We start from the raw sequence: 22,849 nt of genomic DNA on the forward strand, positions 1-22,849 counted from the left end.
GAGGGGATGGGCCGAGAAAAAAAATGGAAAAAGGGAACAGGAGATAGTTATCGCTAATATTTACCAATGTCCTGATGAAGACCCCTCCCCCCAAAAAAAATAGAATAAAAAAAATATATATAATGGCTTTGCCACCCTCTTCAATTTTATAATAAAAATTAAACGGACTTCACACACAATAATCCTATGGAATGAAATATATTTTCTTTTAATAAAGGAAAATTTGTTTAGTAAAAGATGAAGGGTTTAGCCCAATATAATATGGCTTTGCATTCATCTAGATATTTAGAGTACCGTATGACATCTTGCGAATGCGGAATGGTAAATGACTATCTTCGTTGATAGATAAAGATAAGATAAGATAAGATAAGATAAGATATATTAAGTCATTTAAGCAATGTTCATGTATGTATAATATTGATAATTTCAATAATGATTTTTATTGCACGTTCCAGAATTATAGATTCATTTGTAATGTAAAATGTTATATACCACGATGCATTTAATTCATAAAATCTACATCTTAATTCCCCCGCAGGCAATATGTTTTAGAAGAGAGTGATGGGATTCATCAACCCGGTAAGGTTCGTTGGCAGCTCGCCGTCACGCTTCTAGCTGCGTGGATTATCTGCTACTTCTGCATCTGGAAAGGAGTCAAGTGGACCGGGAAGGTAAAGAAAGACAGAAGGAAAAAAAATCAATAATAATCACTTAAATGTGTTAAAGGCATTGTTTAACAATATTTCCAGTTTTACAAATCTGAGATGTATGGCCCTACGTGTTATCGGTTATTGTGATATGGTGTAATATTAAAGCCCTACAAAAAAGCGCTTCAAAATGATCATGAAGTGCCTCAGAAAAGTAAAAATCTTTGAGTGACCGGTTTCCACCAAACTCATTTCCCCCAATAGAATGTAGTGTTATGAAAACCGTTGGGAAAACGGTTTTTGAAATTTTGAATTCCAATCATAAATATCTTGAAAATCAGACAGACGATCGGCTTGTAAAGTCATGGGATTCCTGACTGACCTAAACGTTTATATATTAATATGATTACAGCGTGAGCTTAATGTTTATAATCTAAGACAAAGATACTTAATCCTTTAAACGATTATCTCTTAAGGTACAGAGGTGGATTTTTTTTATTGTTTTATTTTTATTTATTTATTTATTTATTTATTTACTTATTTATTTATTTTTTTAATTTTTAATTTATTTATTTATTTATTTATTTATTTTTTTTTTTTTTGGGGGGGGGGGGTCGTGTTAAGGATTCTTTTGATTCAGAGTGTAATTCACATAACAAAAGTTATAGTGGAATCCACCCTGAAAAGATTGATCTAACCGCTAATTTGGAGTAGATTTAACTATGTTATTTGGAGTGGATATAACTCTAAATGAAATGATACCGAATAACGTCTTCTGAAAAAGTGGATTTTCTTTTCGTCTGTTTGCCCTCAGAAAGTCAGTTCGCCTTCATTATCGGTATTCATTCGGATGACTGCCTTAAAGGTGTCAGCTCCGTTTGACTCCTATATTCTTTACCAGAACCCTCAAAGGGTGACGAAAATTGACGAAAATTGACAATATCCCCGACACACCGAGAAAGCACTTACCACTTTGATACCTAAAATGTCCCAATAAAAGAACCGACAGGGGTGCAATGTTCAACTTGATGGGGTGCATTTCTAACACCTCTGCACCCGTAGAGGTGTAAATTGGGCGAAACAAAAATCTGAGATTTAATAATGCACACTTAAGAAGACAGTGTGAAGAAAAAAAACTGTTATGAAAACGCCTTGTTGGGTTTCATGATTATGCCCCGAAATGGAAACTTATTGAAGTTTTTGAAGCGTTCATGGAAGAATTTTTCCCTAGAGCGTGTATTTTTAATTGCCTGCAGAATATTCTTTTGTAGCAAACAGTTCACATTACTCTGTAACTGTGCATACATCAGGATGATACGAATTTCGGCAGTATGGCAAGTATACTTTTACGCAATAGACAACTTTCTTCACGTAATCGTAAGCAGTGAGCGTTGGATGCCAAGGCTTTTAATGGCTTATCGTGGACGATCAGGAAGGTTATGAAAGAACTATATCAAGACTGGCCAACAATACACAAAATGACGTAAATAAATGAACACATTTTGACATCAGTAGATAGGGTTGAGATGCCAGTTATAAACCACATATTGCTTCCGCTCACTTCAGCGTAGTATGCCAGCAGATCTAATTACGTCAAGTATTGGCCTTCTTATAAATAATAACATAGTCCTTGATAATAGCCCGTGTACGATGGATTGTGATAATGTAGATCCATATCATACGGCGACATCTCAGACAGCAGCAAAGCACTTTTCTTTTCAAAGAACGTGATTTTATTCCGTTCAGATCTGCTTCAGAGTCACTCGCATGTTTTGTCGACTTTGTTGTCTGGATTACCATAGCGACAGTTTGTTGGTTTTATCAAGAATTACAAAAAATAGTTTTCTTCTCCTTCTTTCCGCCATTTAAATATTTTCTCTAACTTTCAATATCATTGGGCGTAAATTTTATTGTTTTTTAAATTATTTTATAAATCTCGTATATGTGTTTCTATACCACGTTATTACATTTTACTATCCTCTACGGTTGAACTTATGTGAAAGTTCACCGTTCTTTCCAATTATTTCCTTGAGTCCCTTTCTCCCCTATTTGTTAGGGTGTAAGCCTATAGTAAACATTTTACTTCATTGCCATTTTTGTATGAATAAGTTCCGGTATTCCATGCAAAATTTAAAAGAACAATTGTTTTCAAATATGATTCATTCAACAAGGAAACTAAACGAAAATTATAGACAGACATATCAATGGACCTACGGGTACTTTGGATAAATAGCTCGTTTCAAATGTTTTGCTCAGCCACCTGTGTAGTCCCAGGTCACAGAAAGACACTTGCTTCCGGTCGATTCTGTTCACACCTTGTACTATTATTTTTTTGCAGAACAAACATCCTCTGAAATCAAAAAATGGTATGATTGTTGGCTCAAGACAGTTGATCCAATCTTACATTTCATCAGACAGTACCTAACACACACGTGACGACATGTCTATGCACGGGCGCGGGATGTCCACGTCTTCCTAAAATAAATGGTATCGTGATTTTCAGTTATGCGAACATCGCCATAGAAACAACATCAGAAGATATGGGATGAGTGACAAACCACCGTCAAAATATACCCAAATTGTTAAATTGCAGGATGCCCTTTGGTTTGATATGTTTTACTTTCATTTTGTCCATTTCGACGGACGACTTCTGTAGGTGTTAAGTATGAATTTTCAATATCTGTTTTCCCGCCATCCAATTTACTTGACCCACAGATGTACAAAAAGTAGATATGTCTCCGCCACCCAAATCAAGTAGGTGGAGAGGGGAGTATACATGCTCTGCGCTGTGATAGGTATGGTGAGCTCAACGTTAACTCGAATAATTGGGCCAAAACAACAAAGATGATGAGATAAATGTTACTAAATCTAGGAACCGGGAATTTAATCCCAATTTGGTCCTGTAAATCGTGATCTTTTGAACCTGTACATGCTGCGTGATAAGAAGTCCTGAGACAAAGCACGCTGGGCTGGGTTGATAGGTAAGTCGCACACCCATCCCATGTGTGACGAATGGCGATGTAAAGCAGGTGGATATTCTCCAAATTCAGTTCTCTGAGCTTTTATGTATTTATTTGTCTGTACTAAGAGATTGTTGTCTAGATTTTGATCACGATAGGCCGATATTAAGTTGGTGGATTACAGTTACGGGGGAAATTCTGATAACTTTTCAATGTAGTCGTACCAGTAAAATATGTGGTTCCCTACATCTTTAAAGTCATGATGTTCTTATAATGACGTCACAGCTTTTGAAATATGAATGTGTAATGCAGCTAATTCCATAATGTTCCTGCTTTAGGGATGCTAATGATAATTTTATTCTTATTTCTCTCCCTCAAAATGAGCCGATTGGACACTATAGGGTAGGCTTATGGACATGGTAGCTAGGGAAATGTTGTATGTTTACGTACTAGTCACGTCTCTTACTTGAAAAGTATTTTCGCCTGTTGTTTTTATGGGACACTATGTATTAAAGGTGACATCTGTATTTAGATGACAACCATCGGTTACCACCCAGTTTGTATGATTTGGGTAGCTCCCATGCAGGTAGTCACGAATGTTCGGAATGTTTTCTTTTAATAAGGAATATGAGAATGCATGAAATGTTTTTCTCTCAATGTAAAATGAATCATGTTTATACAATTTTATTCGAAGAATTCAAGTACATTGAACTTTCCTCGAATTTAACACTGCTAGACGAGAAGAGAAGAGAAGGTTGAGTTTTGGGAGAGGTGAAAAATAATTTGTGAGCGTTATCATTGTTATTATGCAAGTGTGGAAGAACATCAAAGAAAAGCGTTCCCTGAAAAGCATGGCTCTTCAAATGTTTGTGTAGTCCCATATACATGCTTGTTACTTTACCAAGACAGGGTACAATTTCTTATCAATTTGATGACTCCAGAACCTTGCAGTACACACCGATACCTAGTTGCTATAATTATGATCAAATTCTTCTGAACGATTTCACACCGTTACTTTCACAATGCAATCGCATGACCAGAACTCAACATTATCTTTGAAAACACAAACCTAAGATGAATTGTGATCAGTAAATGAATTATTGAGTTGTTGATAAGCTTTCATAATATTCAGAGAGAAATACGTGTGCATGTATGAGATAAACTTCGTGAGATGAAATCCCTATGTGAAAAAAAACTGGATAGATTAAGGAGATGAGAGCAAATGATAGGTACTCTTCGATGGGACAGAATGGTCGGGAACATTGAGAGAGAGAGAGAGAGAGAGAGAGAGAGAGAGAGAGAGTAAGACAGAGAGAGGGGGAGAGAGAGCGAGAGGGGGAGGGAAAGAAAGAGAGAGAGAGAGAGAGAGAAGGGGGGGGGGAGAGTCTGGCAGAGAGGAAAGCAAAGCGTAATATGATAAAAAGGTGAATTGAAGAGGTGAAGTGGGGAAAAACGAGCTTGCCAAATTCATGCACGGTGGGGTCCTTGATGAGAGATAAGTTCCATTTTTAGGTGCAAAATGGTAACCCCGTCCTCGTTCCCCTTTAGCGGGTCTGGACCAGGTTTGTCAACAACAAGCTAACGAATTGTTCTCTCTCCATGTCTCCCTTTCTTTCCTTTTCTCGTCCCTTTAAAAAAAAAGCATATTACAACACGACCGTGTTTTGTCACTTTGAAAGATTGACGTTGTGTATGCGAACATATTAACACATATATGTTTAATTGGTACGTTGGTAAAGTTCGTGAGTCCATTGAGTGTATGACTGCACCGTCAGTAGCCTATAGGCTAAACTACAGGGATGAATTTTCAATCATTTTGACTAATAGGAGTCAAAACTGATAATCATAGTCATAATTCAGTCATTAATCGCTTTCACAAGCAGAATGTGTTTTATCTTTGAAGCTCAAGACAATTTTTCTAACTCGTCTAAAAGTGATTGTGAACGAAAGGAATACCAAACGAAACTTGGTCATTATACCCAATTATTTATAACCATTATTAATACACAAAAGCAGTATTAATTGTTAAATTAATCAAGTTTACTCTTCCTCAGCGTTATCGTACATGTAGTTGCCTTTTCTTTTCAACTATTGTGACAGTTTTATTTTTAGTTGAATTTTTGTAAGTAACACAACAAGAGAGTCAAATTAAGTAGTACATTTTCAATTCTCGAATCCATTTGAAAACAGAAATTACTTCTCAAATAAGGTATCTCTCATTTAATTCTTTAGGATTTTACATGGTAACTGAATTTAGCCTTTGAATACCCCGGTCGGATAGACAGTGATAGAGGATTGTTACAAAAAACCCATGTCGTATTGAAAGGCGTAATATTGACACACAAGACATTTTATGATATCTAGTAAATATTGGAAAATTATGTTTTGTGATGTTAATAATCATACAATGCTTTAACACGAATCTCTACGTTGCCTTCTCTTACTTTCTAAATCAAACAGGTGGTCTACTTCACCGCTCTCTACCCGTATGTTATGCTGATCGTTCTGTTTTTCCGAGGAGTGACGTTAGAGGGCGCTAGAGAGGGTATCATCTACTACATCAAACCCAACTTCTCAAGACTCACAGATTCAGGGGTAAATACTACCTTGATTTTGTTTTTATTAATATTTGTTATAATTATGATTGCTATTTGTTGTTGTTGCTTATCTTTGTTGTTGTTGATAATTAATAATTCGTATATGTTTCACATCTGTAATATATGAAAAGAAAAAGGAGACTTTTGTTTGAACATCCAAGTAATATTTAAGCATGAATTTGTTATATTGCAGTTTTTCAGTGAAATGACAACTTTATTATAACTTATTATAGTGTTGACAAATAATATTTACAAAGTCGAATTGATCATCTACAAGACAAGGTTTCACGGTCCAAACATAATCCTGTGAGATTCATATGTTCGATATCTCGGCAACCCCAAGGAGTCATTTGAGAAATTGTGTCTCGATTTTCAAGATGTTTACGAAAAAGAAAAATTGGCAAATCGATTATTTAATCCCTAATTTGTGTTTCTCACTCAGGTTTGGATCGATGCGGCAACGCAAATTTTCTTCTCATATGGAACTGGTATCGGAAGTCTTATTGCTCTAGGAAGCTACAACAAATTCAGCAATAATGTCTACAGGTAAAAAAGAGACTCGCTCATGGTGCTATGGGGGGGGGGGGGTGGGAGGGTCACTTTTACTGATCCATCCATATGGTGGAGCCGGCATACACCCCTTCCTGTCATTTAAAGGCCAAGAGAACGACCGATGATATTCACAATGGGTCTTTTTCACTTGAGGCTCCCCAGGTCCTCCACCCCCATCTGGAAAGCATTTTTGCCCCTGTTTATTTCTGTATGTAGATTGCACCGTGTTAAAGAAGAACTACCTCTCGTCTCGCTGGTTGTCCCGGTAACCCGGAACTGAAGATAAAATACACATTTTCTTGAGGATGAGGATGGTAGTCCATCACTGATGCATTGTGGGGGTAGCTCTGCATCAGAAGACAGTGTGAACGAGATAAATGTCCTGGCATTGTGCACTAAACTCTTCAGTCCAAACTTTGAAGGACATGATGAAAAATGATTAACTGCACGCTTGCATTCATAATTTTGAGAATTTGATGATTCTTATATAATTAATTCTTCAAAATTGAGAACGTCACAGTCTTACATTATTGTTTAATGTATGCGATTGATAGTATAGAGGTTGATTAAAGTAGTTAAGTTTTTTTCTTTCTTGTATATTCATGTGTTCTCTTCTGATTCTTGTTCATTGTTTATATCTACATGTAAATATGTTATATTGACCTCTCCTCTTGCAGCTGAGTCTGGAATAAAGGTCTTGAATTAAATGGAATTGAATAGTTGGAATACTCACTTTTTCTAATTCTGCGGGATACTCTGCATGCCTGATCCACATACGTTAGGATGAAATGCCAAGAAATTAAAGTTAGGTTGTGGTGCTTGCAGGTATAATTGTATATGTCATGTCATTCATTCTGAAATATCAATCATTTTGTTTTAAATCAAATAGAGATTCGATGATTGTAGCTTGTGTAAACACGGGAACCAGCTTCTTTGCAGGCTTTGTCGTATTCTCGACGCTGGGTCATCTCGCTCATGTACAGAACAAAGATGTTGCCGATGTAGCCACAAGCGGTAAGGTTCTTGTTCTTAATGCTAAAATAAATATATTACTCATTGCGGATATAGTATCGAAAATAATATCGCTAGTGACTTACGTTTGTCTCGCAATGTTTCGTGCACCGATATATTTTCTCACCTGACGAAGTGTTGCAGCGGCGCACGAAACGTCGTGATCTTTTGATCACTTGTTGACCATACATTGCGAGACAAACGAATGTCACTAGCGATGTTATTTTCGGTTCTTGTTCTTGTTCCTAAAGGCCGAAATTACTTCTGACTGCACGTAGTGACAGGTGGTCTAGAGAGCTGAATGTTGCAATTCAAATATGAGCTTTAACATATTAAAGCTCAATCTCCAAGAAACAAGTTACTCTAGTATATATTCAGAAAAAAGTAAGAGAAACAAATTAGTGAAAAAAGCAAGAATAGGAAAGTTATACATTTTTTAATAGTTTGGACCACCAAGGACATGGAGAATCTTCTATCACAATGCAGTCATGAAGTGTAACGTCACACATGAGGAATTTCCCATTTGCTTTGTACATAAATTAATAAAATAATCCACCTTCTCATGTTATATGACGGAACAGTCATATTTTGGCATGCGGATATATAAGAATTATACCGATACTGTATCATTGACAAAAATGGTCTGTTCTGTCATTTAAATATACATTTAGATTGGTATGATTCTGCTCCGTGTTTGTTGATATCTGGAATCATGTTCACATGTATCTAAACAAATCGGACACGTCGAAACTCCCTTGTTTTTGTTAAAGGGAAAGTCCACCCCAAAATAAGTTTGTTTCGATAGAGGCAGAATAATAAGAAAATCAGGTGAGTGAAAGTTTGAGCAAATTCTGAATGAAAATAAGAAAGTTATGAATTATTGAAGTTGTGATCAATCAAATACAAATTGGCAACTCTGTGACTTATCATACGAGCTCTCCTTCATTTGCTTTGTGCATAATATTCCATAAAATCATGTTTTCTTCGTTATTGATGACGGAATATATATTTGTTCCTTGCAGGGGGAGTATAGAAACATATTTGCAATTATTATATTTAGGGTGCATGTATGGTTGAAATTTTTCTTGAGGGAAAATGAAAATTTTAGATTTTTTTAGTACTGAGCAAATGGAAGTTGAGCTCGCATGATACGTCATAGAGTTGCCAATTTGTGTTTGATTGATCACAACTTCAAAAATCCTAACTTCCTTATTTTTAATCGGAATTTGCTCAAACTTTCACTGACTTGTTTCTCTAATTTTTCTACTCCTATTAAAACTAACTTAATTTCAGGGTGGACTTCCCCTTTAAACAATCCATGATCTTTTTCATTCAATTTAATATATTTTTGTATTTTGCTGTTTTCTTTAAAAGGTCCTGGTCTTACGTTCTTGGCGTACCCAGCAGCCATCGCTCAGCTCCCGTTCCCAGCAGTCTGGGCCGTTATGTTCTTCTCTATGATCTTCATGGTCGGTCTTGATTCACAGGTAACTATGACAACCGAAGGTTTAAACTCCCAATTCATAATTGTAAAATTAGTGTAGGACAATTTATACCTTCCGAAATGAGCGAGCGTAGCCAATTGATTGCGTTTTCTTTCTTCTTCAAGGCAGGCGATGGAGCACCAATTTAGAAGAATTTCCTCGATATTTTGACATGCTTTCAACCAGTTGAAAGGCTTACGACAAATCAGGATACTCCGAATCATCAAGAGAAGAAGATGAGAGATACACACGCACTCAAAGGTTCCTAACATTTCGCAAAAGCAGCGCCATCTTCGATAACCGATTTTTTTTTTTTCTTCAAATGTGTTCGTGTTTCTGTTGGCGAATTTGTGCCTTGTCGACAAATCACAAATATTGATAACTTTAAGAAAATTTGTTGTCGGAAAATATGAAACCTATGACAACCTGTTTTAACTATATAATTAATCCATGTCATTGTTTAGATATATAATTCACTATCTTCTAAACAGATGTCACCGAGGAAACCAAGGAAACTATAGATCTCAGACATTGCCATATGATATGTAAATGCTATCGTGTGAGCAAAGGGAATGTGAAACTTTTATGATAATTATCCATATAGCGCAATCTTTGAATACCCTTTTCTCAATGTAATGATTTATTATGGAGTTATGGAACCACTTTGACATTATTATCCAAGGAAGATGAATTAGCTTTATCGTAGCAATGTGAAAAGTTTAATATCTTCTTTGGAAATGCAGCCTTTATCACCCAGGATAATGATAAACCTCTCTTCGATATAAATTCAATTGATATTCAAATATAATCTACAATATCAACATCTTCATCTACCTTATGACAGCCGGAATGAATCCCAACAAATTTGAGTAATTGTAGTGCTTCGATAATTCATATTCAATTGTTTCTGTTGACATAGTTCTGTACGATGGAAGGCTTCTTCACAGCATGCATTGATGAGTGGCCACGGTATCTTCGCAAGCATAAAGAAATCTTCATTGCAGTCGTCTGCTTCATATCATATCTCATTGGGATCGGATGTATTACACAGGTACACCACTCCCCCTCCCTCCCCCATCTCCAACCTCTTCCCACCTCCCTCCCTCTCTCTCTCTCTCTCTCTCTCTCTCTTCCTCTCTCCCTCTATCTCTCTCCATATTTTCGTCGTTGCTCTCTGCATCCTTTCTCAGGAAAAAAAAAAAAAAAAAATCGGGGCTACTTTTCAAGCTTGCCTGCATAAAATAACTAAAATTTGTTTTGCATTGAACTCTTTGCAAATTTATACGGGCTCTTTTCTGATTTTCGTGGTCTCTTTTGGGCATTTGGGGGCAAATTCGCCCTGAGCCCCCGTTTATTTTTTTTCACTGCCTTATAATTGTTCTTATATATCATTTACCTTCTCTCTATCCTCTATCTATATTCTCCCCTTCATTTTACAACTCTCTATTTGTCTATTAATCCCTCACTTCTAAATTTTCTTTCCCTTTCTGTTTTGTTCTATTTTTACTTTTATTTCTAATTATTTTGCTCTCTTTTTCCCTCTTTCACTCGCCCTGCCTGTATGTCTATCTGTCTCTCTATGTCTGTCCGTCTGTCTGTATGTCTCTATATATATGTCTGTCTTTCCATCTCTAAGTGTTATGGCCTTATTTTTATCTTAGGGAGTGAGTCATAATTATGAAAATATGTTACCAAACATTCTAGTTACTGATCTATGATTATGAGAGGGAGAGGCATGCATTTTTAATGGCGTATTCTCTATTTGTATGAAGTAACAGGCAAATTATTTCTCTTTCATATTCCTGTTTCTGAAATCAGTGACACATTTGTAATTCTCATTATGACGCACTATTTGGATTATATGGATAGGAACCAAAATAAGATGTGAAAATATTAGCTGCCAAGTGACATTCGAAATATTCAATGCCTAGAAACTTTTCAGAAAATGATAAAAAGCATGTATTTACTCAGAGCTACTAATTTTATCATGTTGTTAAATTCTGGAGAGATTTGTGTATTTTGTTTTGTATAGCGCCTTGAGTAAGTTTTTAGATAAGTGCGCGTTATAGGTATTTATTATCATTATTATTATTATTATTATCATCATCTTTATTATTGTGTTAGTAATTGACTGTTTTTTTCTTCTTGTCCCAGGGTGGTATCTACGTATTTGAGCTTCTGAATACTTACTCATCTAGTGGGATTAGTCTTCTCTTCCTGACCTTTTTCCAGACTATAGGAGTCAGTTGGTTTTATGGTAAGCTATACACCACAATTTTAAGAATGTATAAATATTCACTAGCTTGAATTTTTAAAAGGAAGGTTTTCTATACTGTGTCGAATTCTACTTGCGTCTTTTAGGTTTAAAGGAGTGGTGGTGGTATAAGAAAGCATAAATGCTTGTTAGTAAGCAACCAGAGGGCCGACGGCTTTAGGTCCTCTCCGAGGGTTTAAAGACGATTTTGATTTTATCAAAGCCAATGTAAGATTGGTAAGCTGGGAAGCGTTTTACGAATCCTCCATAGGTACAAGTTCACTGACATCCATCGAAACGCATGTATTGTAATTAATACACGTTTCAATGGGATGTCGTTGAACTTAGGGCGGCTTCATGAAACGATACCCTAGTTATGTCAGTGTCCAAGTTTGGGGAGGGAGAAGGAGAACTCAAGTTTTAGTATGTCACGGAAAAAAATCACAGAAATACTGGAAAATTCTTTAAACTTCTTGGTAAAATTTGTCTCCCCCCCCCCTTCAAAATTGTCTGGCAACGCTTTTGTTCTCCCTTTTTAATTTACACGGTATGCGGTATGAACAATTATTCTATCATTTCATTCGTCAAATATCTAGCTAAGAATTATCCAACAATCTTTGACCTAGTAATTCTTTTTTTGTTCATGAAAGCAGTCAGACTAGATAAAACTCATGTTGTAGAACTTAAAACTTTCAGTCTCAAATTTATTTTCCTAAAATCCTCTTTTCGATTTTTGTTTCCTTCTCAATCAGGTGTGAACAGATTCTATAAGAACCTTGAGCAGATGTTGGGCTACCGACCTATGATGTGGTGGAAACTCTGCTGGACCATCTTCACGCCTCTCATCTGTGTGGTAGGTTTCATTCAAAGCCCCACTGCACTACTTATATCTGCTTCCGCCCTCTATATAGCAAACGATGCCTAAGCGGTGACCGTTGGTCCCCCATGGTCCCCTTTTTCTTATGTTAAGTGAGAGCTGATTTGATGAGATAACCACCTGTCAGTGACCATGCTGGGAGGTCTAATCCCTCCTGGCCAAACTAGTGCATACAGGCTTTAAAGGTTTGGAATATCAAGAAAAGCCAAGGGAAATCCTTATCCGCAAAATTGAAATTTGTCACTGCAGCAGATTTAGGCTTCTTCTTTATCATCGCGTTTCCGAAATGTGTTTACAACAAAACTAAACATAAATACAGTAGGGTTGCTCAGCACTGTTCTCTTTGACATGTATTTCGTCTGAATTTATTTTCTTTTTTCTTCTTCGAACTTGTGTACAAGACGACAGAAGCATGGGTATTAATGGTGCATTATACATGTACACGTCCGAGTAGAATCTAAACATGCAGATTAAACTTTTTATGGCTAATTGTTGGTTCTTTATGTTTAACAAATTCGTCGATTTATGCTCTCCTATTTTTGGATATTTTCCTCATTAATTATCAAAATTTGTGCGTTTCTTATCCGATTCTTCTTCTTCTTCTTCTTTTACTTCTTCTTCTTCTTCTTCTTCTTCTTCTTCTTCTTCATCAACGTCTTCTGCTTCTTCATCATCTTCTTCTTCTTTTTCTTTGTTTTCTTCGTCTCCTTCTTTTTTTTGTCCTTCTTGTTCTTCTTCTTCTTCATTATCCTCTTCATCTTCTTCTTCTTCTTCTTCTTCTTCTTCTTCTTCTTCTTCTTCTTCTTCTTCTTCTTCTTCTTTGTTTTTTGTCTTCTTCATCTTCTTCGTCTACTTCTTCTTCATCACCTTCTTATTTTTCTTCTTCTTCTTTGTTTCCTTCGTCTCCTTTGTCTCCTTCGTCCTCTTCTTCTTCTTCATTTTTTTCTTCTTCTTCTTCTTCCTCTTCTATTTCTTCTTCTTCTTCCTCTTCTTCTTCTTCTTCTTCTTCTTTGTCTTCTTCGTCTCTTCGTCTTCTTCGTCTTCTTCGTCTTCTTCGTCTTCTTCATCCTCTTCGTCTTCCTCGTCTTCTTCTTTTTCTTCTTCTTCTTTGTTTTTTGTTTTTTTTTTTTTTTCTTTTTCTTCTTCTTCTTCTTCTTCTTCTTCTTCTTCTTCTTCTTCTTCTTCTTCTTCTTCTTCTTCTTCTTCTTCTTCTTCTTCTTCTTCTTCTTCTTCTTCTTCTTCTTCTTCTTCCCTTTCCTTAGTCTTCTTCGTCTTCTACTTCTCGCTCTTGTTCTTGTGCTTCTCTCTTATTTTAGTAATCTTCTCTCCTTCCTCTTTATTATTTTACCTGGTAAACCAAACTATGCAAATCCCCGGACATTCAAACCAGTTGAGGACAACTAAATAAGTGTCTAGTAATATAACTGGATTTCTTTGCATGTAATGAACGTTCCTGAGATAGCTCATTCAACCGAACACGTACTCTCGCTATAAATTGACGTAGATCGAATCCACTTGGGTTCTTATATCACCTTGACAAATACCAATTTGGGACTCTTCCCTTCTACATGTACGTGCATGGGGTAATGAAAGTCGTTCCTGTAATACCCGCGGTAAAAACGCGATAAAAGAAGGGAAAACTCGCGAATCAGGGAGAAAAAAAAAATCATGTTCAAACATTTGTAAGTACATGGTGTATGAAAAATGTAATATCGTAACATCTTTTGGAATAATGATAGGCCTATATTAAAAAAAGATTGAGAGAAATCAACCTGGAAAACAGAATGTTTAATAACATGATTGATAGTACACTTCGTCTTTCTTTAAACGAATATGTTATACGATTTTAATAAAATTGGAGTAGTCCTGCTCTCTTTCTTTCTCCCTCTCTCTCTCTCTCTCTCTCTCCCCCCTCTCTCTCTCCCTCACTTCAAGGCCCCCTCTCTCTTTGTATCTATCTCCCTCTCCCTCTCTCCCTCTCCCTCCCTCTATCTCTCTCTCTCTCTCCCCCTCTCTCTCCCTCACTCCCAGGCCCCCCTCTCTCTCTCTCTTTGTATCTATCTCCCTCTCCCTCTCTCCCTCTCCCTCCCTGTCCCTCTATCAATCTATCACTCTCAAAACGTCTCTGTGAGGTGTTCCAAACTTTACACCAATTTTGTTTAAGCTGTAAAGCGTTTCCAAGGCAATGTGCCTGGTTGCTTTGGAGGCGCTTCTCAGCATTATTCAGTAATGCTCATTAATCTCACTACTGAATTGCGTTGTCTCTGTGACGTGTTCGAACTTTTCACTAATATATTTCTTTGAGCTGTATAGCATTCCCAAGTTAATGTGCCTTGTTATTGGTGGTGTTATTATTCTTAATCGTTCATTCTAATTGCTTGTTAAAGACGTTAGGTAATGTCAACAATGTGTGACCCGACAAACAAAAACTGTGAGAATACATAGCAAGAAATGTCACTTTTTTATCTTTTGGATATCATATTATCAAGCCAGCACGTGGACTTAATATCGGATATCATTATATATATATGAATATAAATATAAACTGTCCGGTATTGACTTGTGGCTCTCCTACTTTGTTTGAATATATCTGTTCCACATACATGTACATTTTTCAATCGAGCCATCAAACTTACAGAGAAAGAAGGAATTTAATAGAGATGAAAAGTTCCAAAAAATATATAGAATTGTATTATTGAGCATTATAGTTATTCATGTACAGCATGACGATTTATTTTTAACGAAAATGCTTTTTTTTCCTTTCTTCAAAGATAGCAATATGATTTCTATGAAAATGTAAAGGCTGGGAAAATGTAACGTTTCCATCACTTTCCTTTCTTTTTTCAGGGCGTATTTCTTTTCAGCTTGGTAAAATACAAACGGGTTGAGTACGAAGACTACACGTATCCTGTATGGGGCGAGGTGATTGGGTGGTTAGTGGCTCTGAGCTCAATGATGTGTATCCCATCTTACATGGTCTATCTATTCTTCGTGACAGAAGGATCACCCAGAGAAGTGAGTACAGTCTTTCATTTTATTTTATTGTAACAAACCTCTCAATTTCCTTGCCTTTTTTAATAATCTAGGCAAGGTGGAATCGATGTAGAATGATTACATGATAATAAAGAGGAAATTAATACCGAGAATATTGCAATATGGGTTGTATGGAATTGATTTCAAATTACTGACCACTTTCATGAAAAACATGCAAAGTAAAAAAATACAATACAACAGTGAGTCATCAAAAATTATAGAAAGTTATAGGTAGATGATCCTACACAAAATACAGAAGGGACAACAAGTAGTAGAATGGTAATTACAAACATAAGAAGGGCTCTTGCTAGATTCAAGGCTTCTGCACCAGGGCAGTTTTATATTATGCTTCAAACTGTTAAATGATGCACACTGTTTAAGTTTGGGGGATAGTGTGTTCCAGGGGTTTTTGCATAAAAAATACATCATTTGTTGAATTCCTGGTATTATACCTATGAATATCTTTGTTGCTCTGAAAAATATCAAAACAATTTCTGTTAACAGTTGATGATAATAGGAATACATAAAACACACAGTTGAAAATCATATAATAATGAGATTAGAAAAATATTCAAATTTAGGAATAGAGGTCTGCTCGGGCTTTAGAAAATGGCTCGTGGCAAATTATAAGAACTGCTCTCTTTTAAAGGAGGACAATGCGGTCAAGCAAGTGTTGTTTACAAAACTCCCATATAATGTTTCAGTAGCATAAGTAAGCTAACATTAGTGAGTTTATACACCATTACACTGTTAGAACGGTGTTTAAAATATCACTGTTTAAAAGAATGTTGTTTAAAAAAGTAAACAACGTTGTTCAAAATCGAAAAATCAGTGCTCGATTGACTTAAACAACTATGTATTAAAAGACAAAAATATTTAATTAAACAGAGTTGTTTAAAAAGTCCCGGGGGCGTCGTTGATATTTTCTCGATACGCGATTGCAATTTGCGCACACACATGCGATATATGCACAAAGTACGTACATAATACATGCATGCAAGCATGCAGTGCTAGTGTGCAGTGCAAGTGCATACGAAAATGGTGGAACAAGGGCAAGGCGACAACTTGGTTCTTCTCGGCTTCGCCGATGGGGTTTAGGTGAAGTTATAGAGACAAATAATATTGTTGTCTGTCACTGCCATGAATATGATGAACAAATGTTGATGTAAATTGGCAACAAGCTCTGCATGTTACAGTGTATAAATCGTTGTGATTATTGCAGGAGTGGTTCCAGTAGGTCATTTCACAAATTCAAACAACCAGATAATAACCATTAAACAGTTCTGTTTAAAATTTAAGAAACTCCTTTTAAACAACCCAGTTGTGCAGTAATACTGAATAAACAACAGTTGCTTAGTAATTTAAACATTATTGTTTAAAATTTAAACAACTTGCTTTAAACAAACGAGTTGTGCAATTTTATTACTAAACAACTGTTGTTTAAAAGTTTTCCCAATTTTTAAACAACTAAGTGTTCAAAATGTAAACAACCTTAATTTGTTTAATTTTTAAACAACGTTGAGCGATTCACCGGTTAACTCGGGGTTTTTTAAAATTTTAAACAACTTGTTTAATTTTTTTCTAACAGTGTACAAGAATATTGGTTGCAAGATGTCTTTCAATTTACTCACAATTCCTATTGTTCTAGACCCTTTGCGTAAAACTTCATAGACGTGTGCTTTTCACTTGATATCTTTATCAATATTACTGATAAGAACTAACCTAAGAATTAGCCTATATTTTAGTTCCGGGCTAGATAAAGGGTGTGTGATAAATATAGGGCGTAGAAGATATGATATGTTTTGGGTAAAAGCACAAGATATTTTGTCTTCTCTTAGTTCTGCCGTGGTGGCACGAGAATAATTCTAAAGTTTCTTGCTGTACGACAAAGATGTTAAAGTATAAAGCTATCGAATTTTACATTGACCCAAGATTAATGATTTATCAAGATCTTAGAAAAAGAGGAATTTAACGGTATTGAGTCAATTATATCGGCATTGTTGTGAACATGCACGTGATTTATATATCAGCCTGATAGAAATGAAAACCGGCAGATCTTGTCAAGATGAATACGGTATTCATCTTGACAAGAACGGTATTCATCTTGACAAGATCTGCCGGTTTTCATTTCTATCCGAAAGATTTATAGTGTGTACAAAATAATTAACAATTCTGTCTTTGACCCGTGCGAACATAATAGCATGGAGTTACTATGATAATAGGTTACGGCTGGTCACAAGCTGTTCGTAATGGCGTAATTACCTATATAAAATGGGCCAGTGCTCGATTAGTAGTAGGACTAATTAGACTGGCAAGTTCCAGAGGGGATTGTTTATATTGACCCCATTTTTCTCCCCAGTTCGCTAATGACCTTCGCGAAACAGTTTTCTGAATAGCACGTACAATGTCAACGACCATGTCTACGTTACCAAACTGCATGGAGGGTGTCTTGGTCACGCTTCCAAACGCAATTTGGAGCACAATTGGTAAAAATGTGAGGCGAAAAACAAAAGAAGAAAAAATCCAACTTGATTCGTTTCAGTACTCATTTAGACTTGATTTGCCAACCTGTGCTGTCAAAATAAATGGGATGATACAAAGTATTTAACGTTTTAGAGATAAATGAACTGGCGCTTGATGGGCAATACAGTTACTCTATTTCTACGAGAATTTAAAGTATCATTTCATTATACTAGAAAACAGAAATTCATCCTGATGGAGGTCCTCAAAATTAGATAGAATTGAGATTCTTTCCTTTAAAAAAATGTGTTTGTTTTCGAAAGTAAATTTGATGCTAACTCAACTTTCCGACGTATTCCTGGTCGGACAATCCATGTGCTTTTGGTGAAAGTTTACACCCTTCTTTGATTTGATTTGATTTGATTTGATTGATTTATTTCTGTTTGATTTTCTTTTTCTTTTGCATTTTTACAAATATATAACAAACAAACATTGCAAATTTTACAAATGACAAAAGAATATATGTAGAATAAAGTAAGGCTGGCTGTAACTAATCGAACACATCGAAGTCTGTACCTAGGCCAAAGTGATAGATCAGAATTTTAAAAGAAATGAAAAAAAGGCGGGGAGAGGGGGGGGGGGAGGGGGGAGGGGGGAGGGGGGAGGGGGAGGGGGGGGGGGGGGGGTTGTGATCACCTCTCCCACCTGGCAATCAGACATGACCTCAAATCATTGGCGTCCGCGTACATGAATGTGGGAGGTTGGCCTGGCTGTTCTCGCCGATAGCGGTATCGTGTAGCTCATCCTTGTATCTAATGAGTGTTAGTGGATCTAATGATCGAACAGCAGGTGTTTACATTGAGAGGGAAGGGTGTTAATGATTTAATCAGTGAAGGAGGTATCCATACGCTAATTGTGGACCTTCCCGGCAGGGGGTTAGAGGCAATCACTTCAATCACTCTCTTCACTGTGTTCAATGAACATCATTGTTCTAGTCTGTTTGTCACGAATTTCATAAGTATTCAGGTTATTTTTGAATCATTTCAATAAGAATTTTACAAAGAATTTTTTTATTCAATCATTCTTGAGCAAGAATAAAACTATAGATTCGAACAAAGTACATGTTGTGATAAATCGGTAAAACAAATATTGTTACATCAGTTGCACATGTCTCCATTTATCTAGTAATACAACGAATTGATTTCGTTTGATAGAAAGTACCCGCTCAACTTCATAAAAAAACGTTTAAGCATCTTCTTATATATTATTAATGTGTTGATGTTCTTAAACTCTTTTTTGTTTTATTATTTAATTATCAGGATTTTTAATAACAGGATATTTTACGTGAACTACTCACCCCACTCGAGGACATTTTCTTATTTTAAAATTGATATGCGCTTTTGTCAATCATGAAAGGAGATAGAAGAATAGAAAGAGGAGGAAAGGAGACAAGAAAAAAAGAAACGATCGTAACTTGAGAATATAGGCAATATTGTTGTAGCTTATCAACGGCACAATAGACGAGGAATTAACTTTAGATTTGATTACATTTGTAGGCTCTCGCGTGAACAAAAATGAATTGTAATGCGCAGCTTAGAGCCTTATATCTCGAGTGATGTGGGCTTTCATAAGTGAGTTGGGCGAGACATTGCGAGTTAATTGATGAAGATCCCCGTCTAGCGTACGCTGAAAAAACACCCTGATAGAAAAGAATAAACAATCACCAGTGTACCTGCAAGTCTTTTCTAGTATATGTTTTAGTCTCTTCGTATCACAATGTCTATTGTTGAAACGGTTGTATTTTGATGTTATAATTCTAGTTGTCTACACGGTCTACATAATCTGATCTTCAGGAAAGAATAACAAGTTGCTGCTATGTTTCCTTCACAAGCGACAGCATATATATTATATGAGTTGACAAAAATTGTCTATATAAAAACGTACGTTGAAATAGTAAACGATGTGTATGTATATCCCTACACAGTTATTATAGTGAGAAACACTATACGAATAGATAACAATTATATAAAAGGAAACCAAATCGATTTTTCATTCGGTATTTATTGTTTAAATGCAAACGGTTTACATAAAAGCTAGTAGCCTATACAGACGGAAGAGGATGTTTTTGTAACTGTGATTAAAGCTAATCGGAAACCCAAAATTTAATACGTAGTATTCATCGTTGCGTTGTATATTATTTTCCAAGTTTTATAGCATAGGCTTTCACATCTTTCCCTGCAACAAAAACGACAACAATATCATGTCAGGGGAAACGCTATGCATGTCAAGGGGATTCCAAATCTGGTTTTAATCTTCTTGAGGAGTATACAATCTAATAAATGATTAATCTTTTTTTTTTAAATCTAGGCCTACATTTTAGTCTTGATAGTTGGTGGCAAATGTGATAAATTAATTATTCGGTTTATTTTTTCAGTTAACTTCTAATCATTATTTTTTTTACTTTGAGATGGCAATCAGAAAAAAATAGAATAAGCAGGCAATGACCCCAAAAGCTAAATATTCGCAGTCGCTAATCAAATCAAGTCTACATCTTCCGTAATGACTTACTGTATGTTACTTGATGAATATTAGGCTCAGAGTAATTTAAAGGTCAAACCATTCATGACTAAAGAAGCCACTTCACCTGGCTCATCAAGCAAATACATATTTAATGATGATGGTTAGAGAACGAAAGGGGCTGAATATATGGATCAGTGAAATATTTTAAAGGCCCTCTGCGTACGTAATTAGGGCACAATTATATCATGAGGGACTCTCTGTTCATTAAATCTATGGCATGTATGAAGAGCGATGCATATTAAAGCTCATATCTCGAAGCCACTGAATGACTGAGATTGCATCTTTCACCCCACTTTTCCATCCTGTCAAATGAAATCCCTCGAACCGAGAAAGAATCGTCTGTCATTTTTTGTTGAAACCCTTGAATGTGGAGGTCGTTAGTTATCCCAAATAAGGAAAAACCAATGAGACAGTCAGGAAATAGCTGTAAACTCGTTAAAACGCCAACAATGTTTTTAGTTTCATTTCTTACTACATAATCTTTTCTAAATAATGCCTCCTCATAATCAACAAGCAATCTTGGTATATCTGGAAATGAAGAAAAACATGAATAAAATTGATAAATCTTCAACTTGAACCCCAAAATGACATTCAGTAGGTCATCCATAATTATATACCAATACAACAAAATTGAGATACACATATATTACTCACAGGCAACCAATTGCATTTAACCCACACCCACCCGTCACTTTAATAGCATTCAGATAAGAAATGGAATGTTTTTCAATAACACAATTTTGTAAAAACATAATTGTCCAGACTTTTTGTTGTAGATCATTATTTTTGAGAATAGTCTTCTTTATATATTTTTTCTTCTTCTCTATGATAAGCGGTAATGATACCATTATCTCGAAAGCAATTTTCTTAACGAAGACATCTTATGCGCCTTGTCAAGGAATGGACAGTTTTTCAATAACACAATTAAAAAAAACATAATTGTCCGGAATTTTGTTTTTTTGTGTAGATCATTATTTTCGAGAATACTCTCTTTCATATTTTTTCTTCTTCTTTATGGTAAGTGGTAATGAAACGATTATCTCGAAAGCAATTTATATTTTGTCTTCTTCTCTATGATCAGTGGTAATGATACCATTATCTCGAAAGCAATTTCCTTGACCAGGACATTTTTGTGCGCCTTGTCAAGGAATGGACAGTTTTTCAATAACACAATTTAAAAAAAAATAATTGTCCAGAATTTTGTTTTTTTGTGTAGATCATTATTTTCAAGAATACTCTCCTTTATATTTTTTTTCTTCTTCTCTATCAGTGATAAGTGGTAATGACACGATTATCTCGAAAGCAATTCATATTTTTTCTTCTTCTCTATGATAAGTGGTAATGAAACCATTATCTCGAAAGCAATTTTCTTGACGAAGACATCTTTTGCGCCTTGTCAAGGGCCTTGTATCGCTAAACCCCTATGGGTACATTGAAGAATATGCCCATAAGTGCCTCTGCTTGTAAAGAACTGCCCTGGGATAAGTTCATTATTCGTTTCATTGTTTATTCATTGGGACTTGTTAAGATCATGGAGGGTCATAAATAAAATAATATCAAATCCATCATTCCGGCATCAAGTCTCATCAAATTCAAAGAAAAACAGCCGAGATTGTGTTGATGTCTTTGTTGCGTTGTGGTGGTTGTATAAATATCTGATTGGTCGTTGGGGGCTTGTTACGTCTTGTTTGTTGGCATGGTAACGATTAATATATATCGCTCACTTCACTTGAAATCAAAAGGTGACGTTGTGTACCAGCTCATGAAAGCAGGGATTAAACGAGTATTTGGTTGGTAATGCTTTTCCGAAATGCTTCTATCGTTTTTGCAGTATTACTGTTTTAGTTTTAGTTCATGCTTCAATAATGAAAGGTTCCATTTTATTTTGTCGAACCGGAATATACTTCCATTTCCTCGTATCTCTCTTGAATGCATACCTATTGCAAAATAATGATAAGCGTCGACTAACTGAGAATATATATTTTTTTCGATGAAAAGATGTATGCATCGTAAGGAGTCATGGTCACGAGTGCACGATGTTGGGGTGGGGTGGGGGGGGGGGGGAGGCGGGGTGCTTATATACGGAACGGAAATGTCACAGGCTACGAATGCCTGAGAACATTCAATAATTGATGCTCAGTTGGTACCCTTTCATCTTAGTTGATATAGCTTGTCTGGTGCATTGTGTTAATGAGGTATAATTGGGGTTAGTCCTGGGGGTGTTTCACAAAGCCTTTTTCAATGTCAAATGACAAAAACCAGTGACAAATCTGCTGATAACCAATCAGAAGCAAGGCTATCAGTAGCTTGTAACAAAAAGTGTAATTGTCACTGATGACAAGTTTCTTGAAACACCTTCCAGTTCGTAGGTAACTTGGATACAAATGACCCCCA

The 22,849-nt window shown here is 35.9% G+C and overlaps 1 protein-coding gene across 1 annotated transcript in view; it reads left to right on the forward strand.

Moving 5' to 3' along the window:
* LOC581958 (sodium- and chloride-dependent GABA transporter 1) overlaps positions 1-22,849 on the forward strand; it is an 84,885-nt gene that overhangs the window by 49,552 nt on the left and 12,484 nt on the right. Inside the window, exons 4-12 of the mRNA XM_031000016.1 lie at positions 539-671; positions 6,068-6,202; positions 6,647-6,750; positions 7,646-7,770; positions 9,142-9,254; positions 10,171-10,302; positions 11,406-11,508; positions 12,258-12,358; positions 15,230-15,397. Of these exons, the coding sequence (XP_030855876.1) occupies positions 539-671; positions 6,068-6,202; positions 6,647-6,750; positions 7,646-7,770; positions 9,142-9,254; positions 10,171-10,302; positions 11,406-11,508; positions 12,258-12,358; positions 15,230-15,397 (1,114 nt within the window). The remainder of the gene's footprint in view (positions 1-538; positions 672-6,067; positions 6,203-6,646; positions 6,751-7,645; positions 7,771-9,141; positions 9,255-10,170; positions 10,303-11,405; positions 11,509-12,257; positions 12,359-15,229; positions 15,398-22,849) is intronic.

This window comes from Strongylocentrotus purpuratus, unplaced genomic scaffold (genome assembly GCF_000002235.5).
Source record: "Strongylocentrotus purpuratus isolate Spur 01 unplaced genomic scaffold, Spur_5.0 spur5_scaffold_6, whole genome shotgun sequence".
Taxonomy (NCBI): Eukaryota; Metazoa; Echinodermata; class Echinoidea; order Camarodonta; family Strongylocentrotidae; genus Strongylocentrotus; species Strongylocentrotus purpuratus.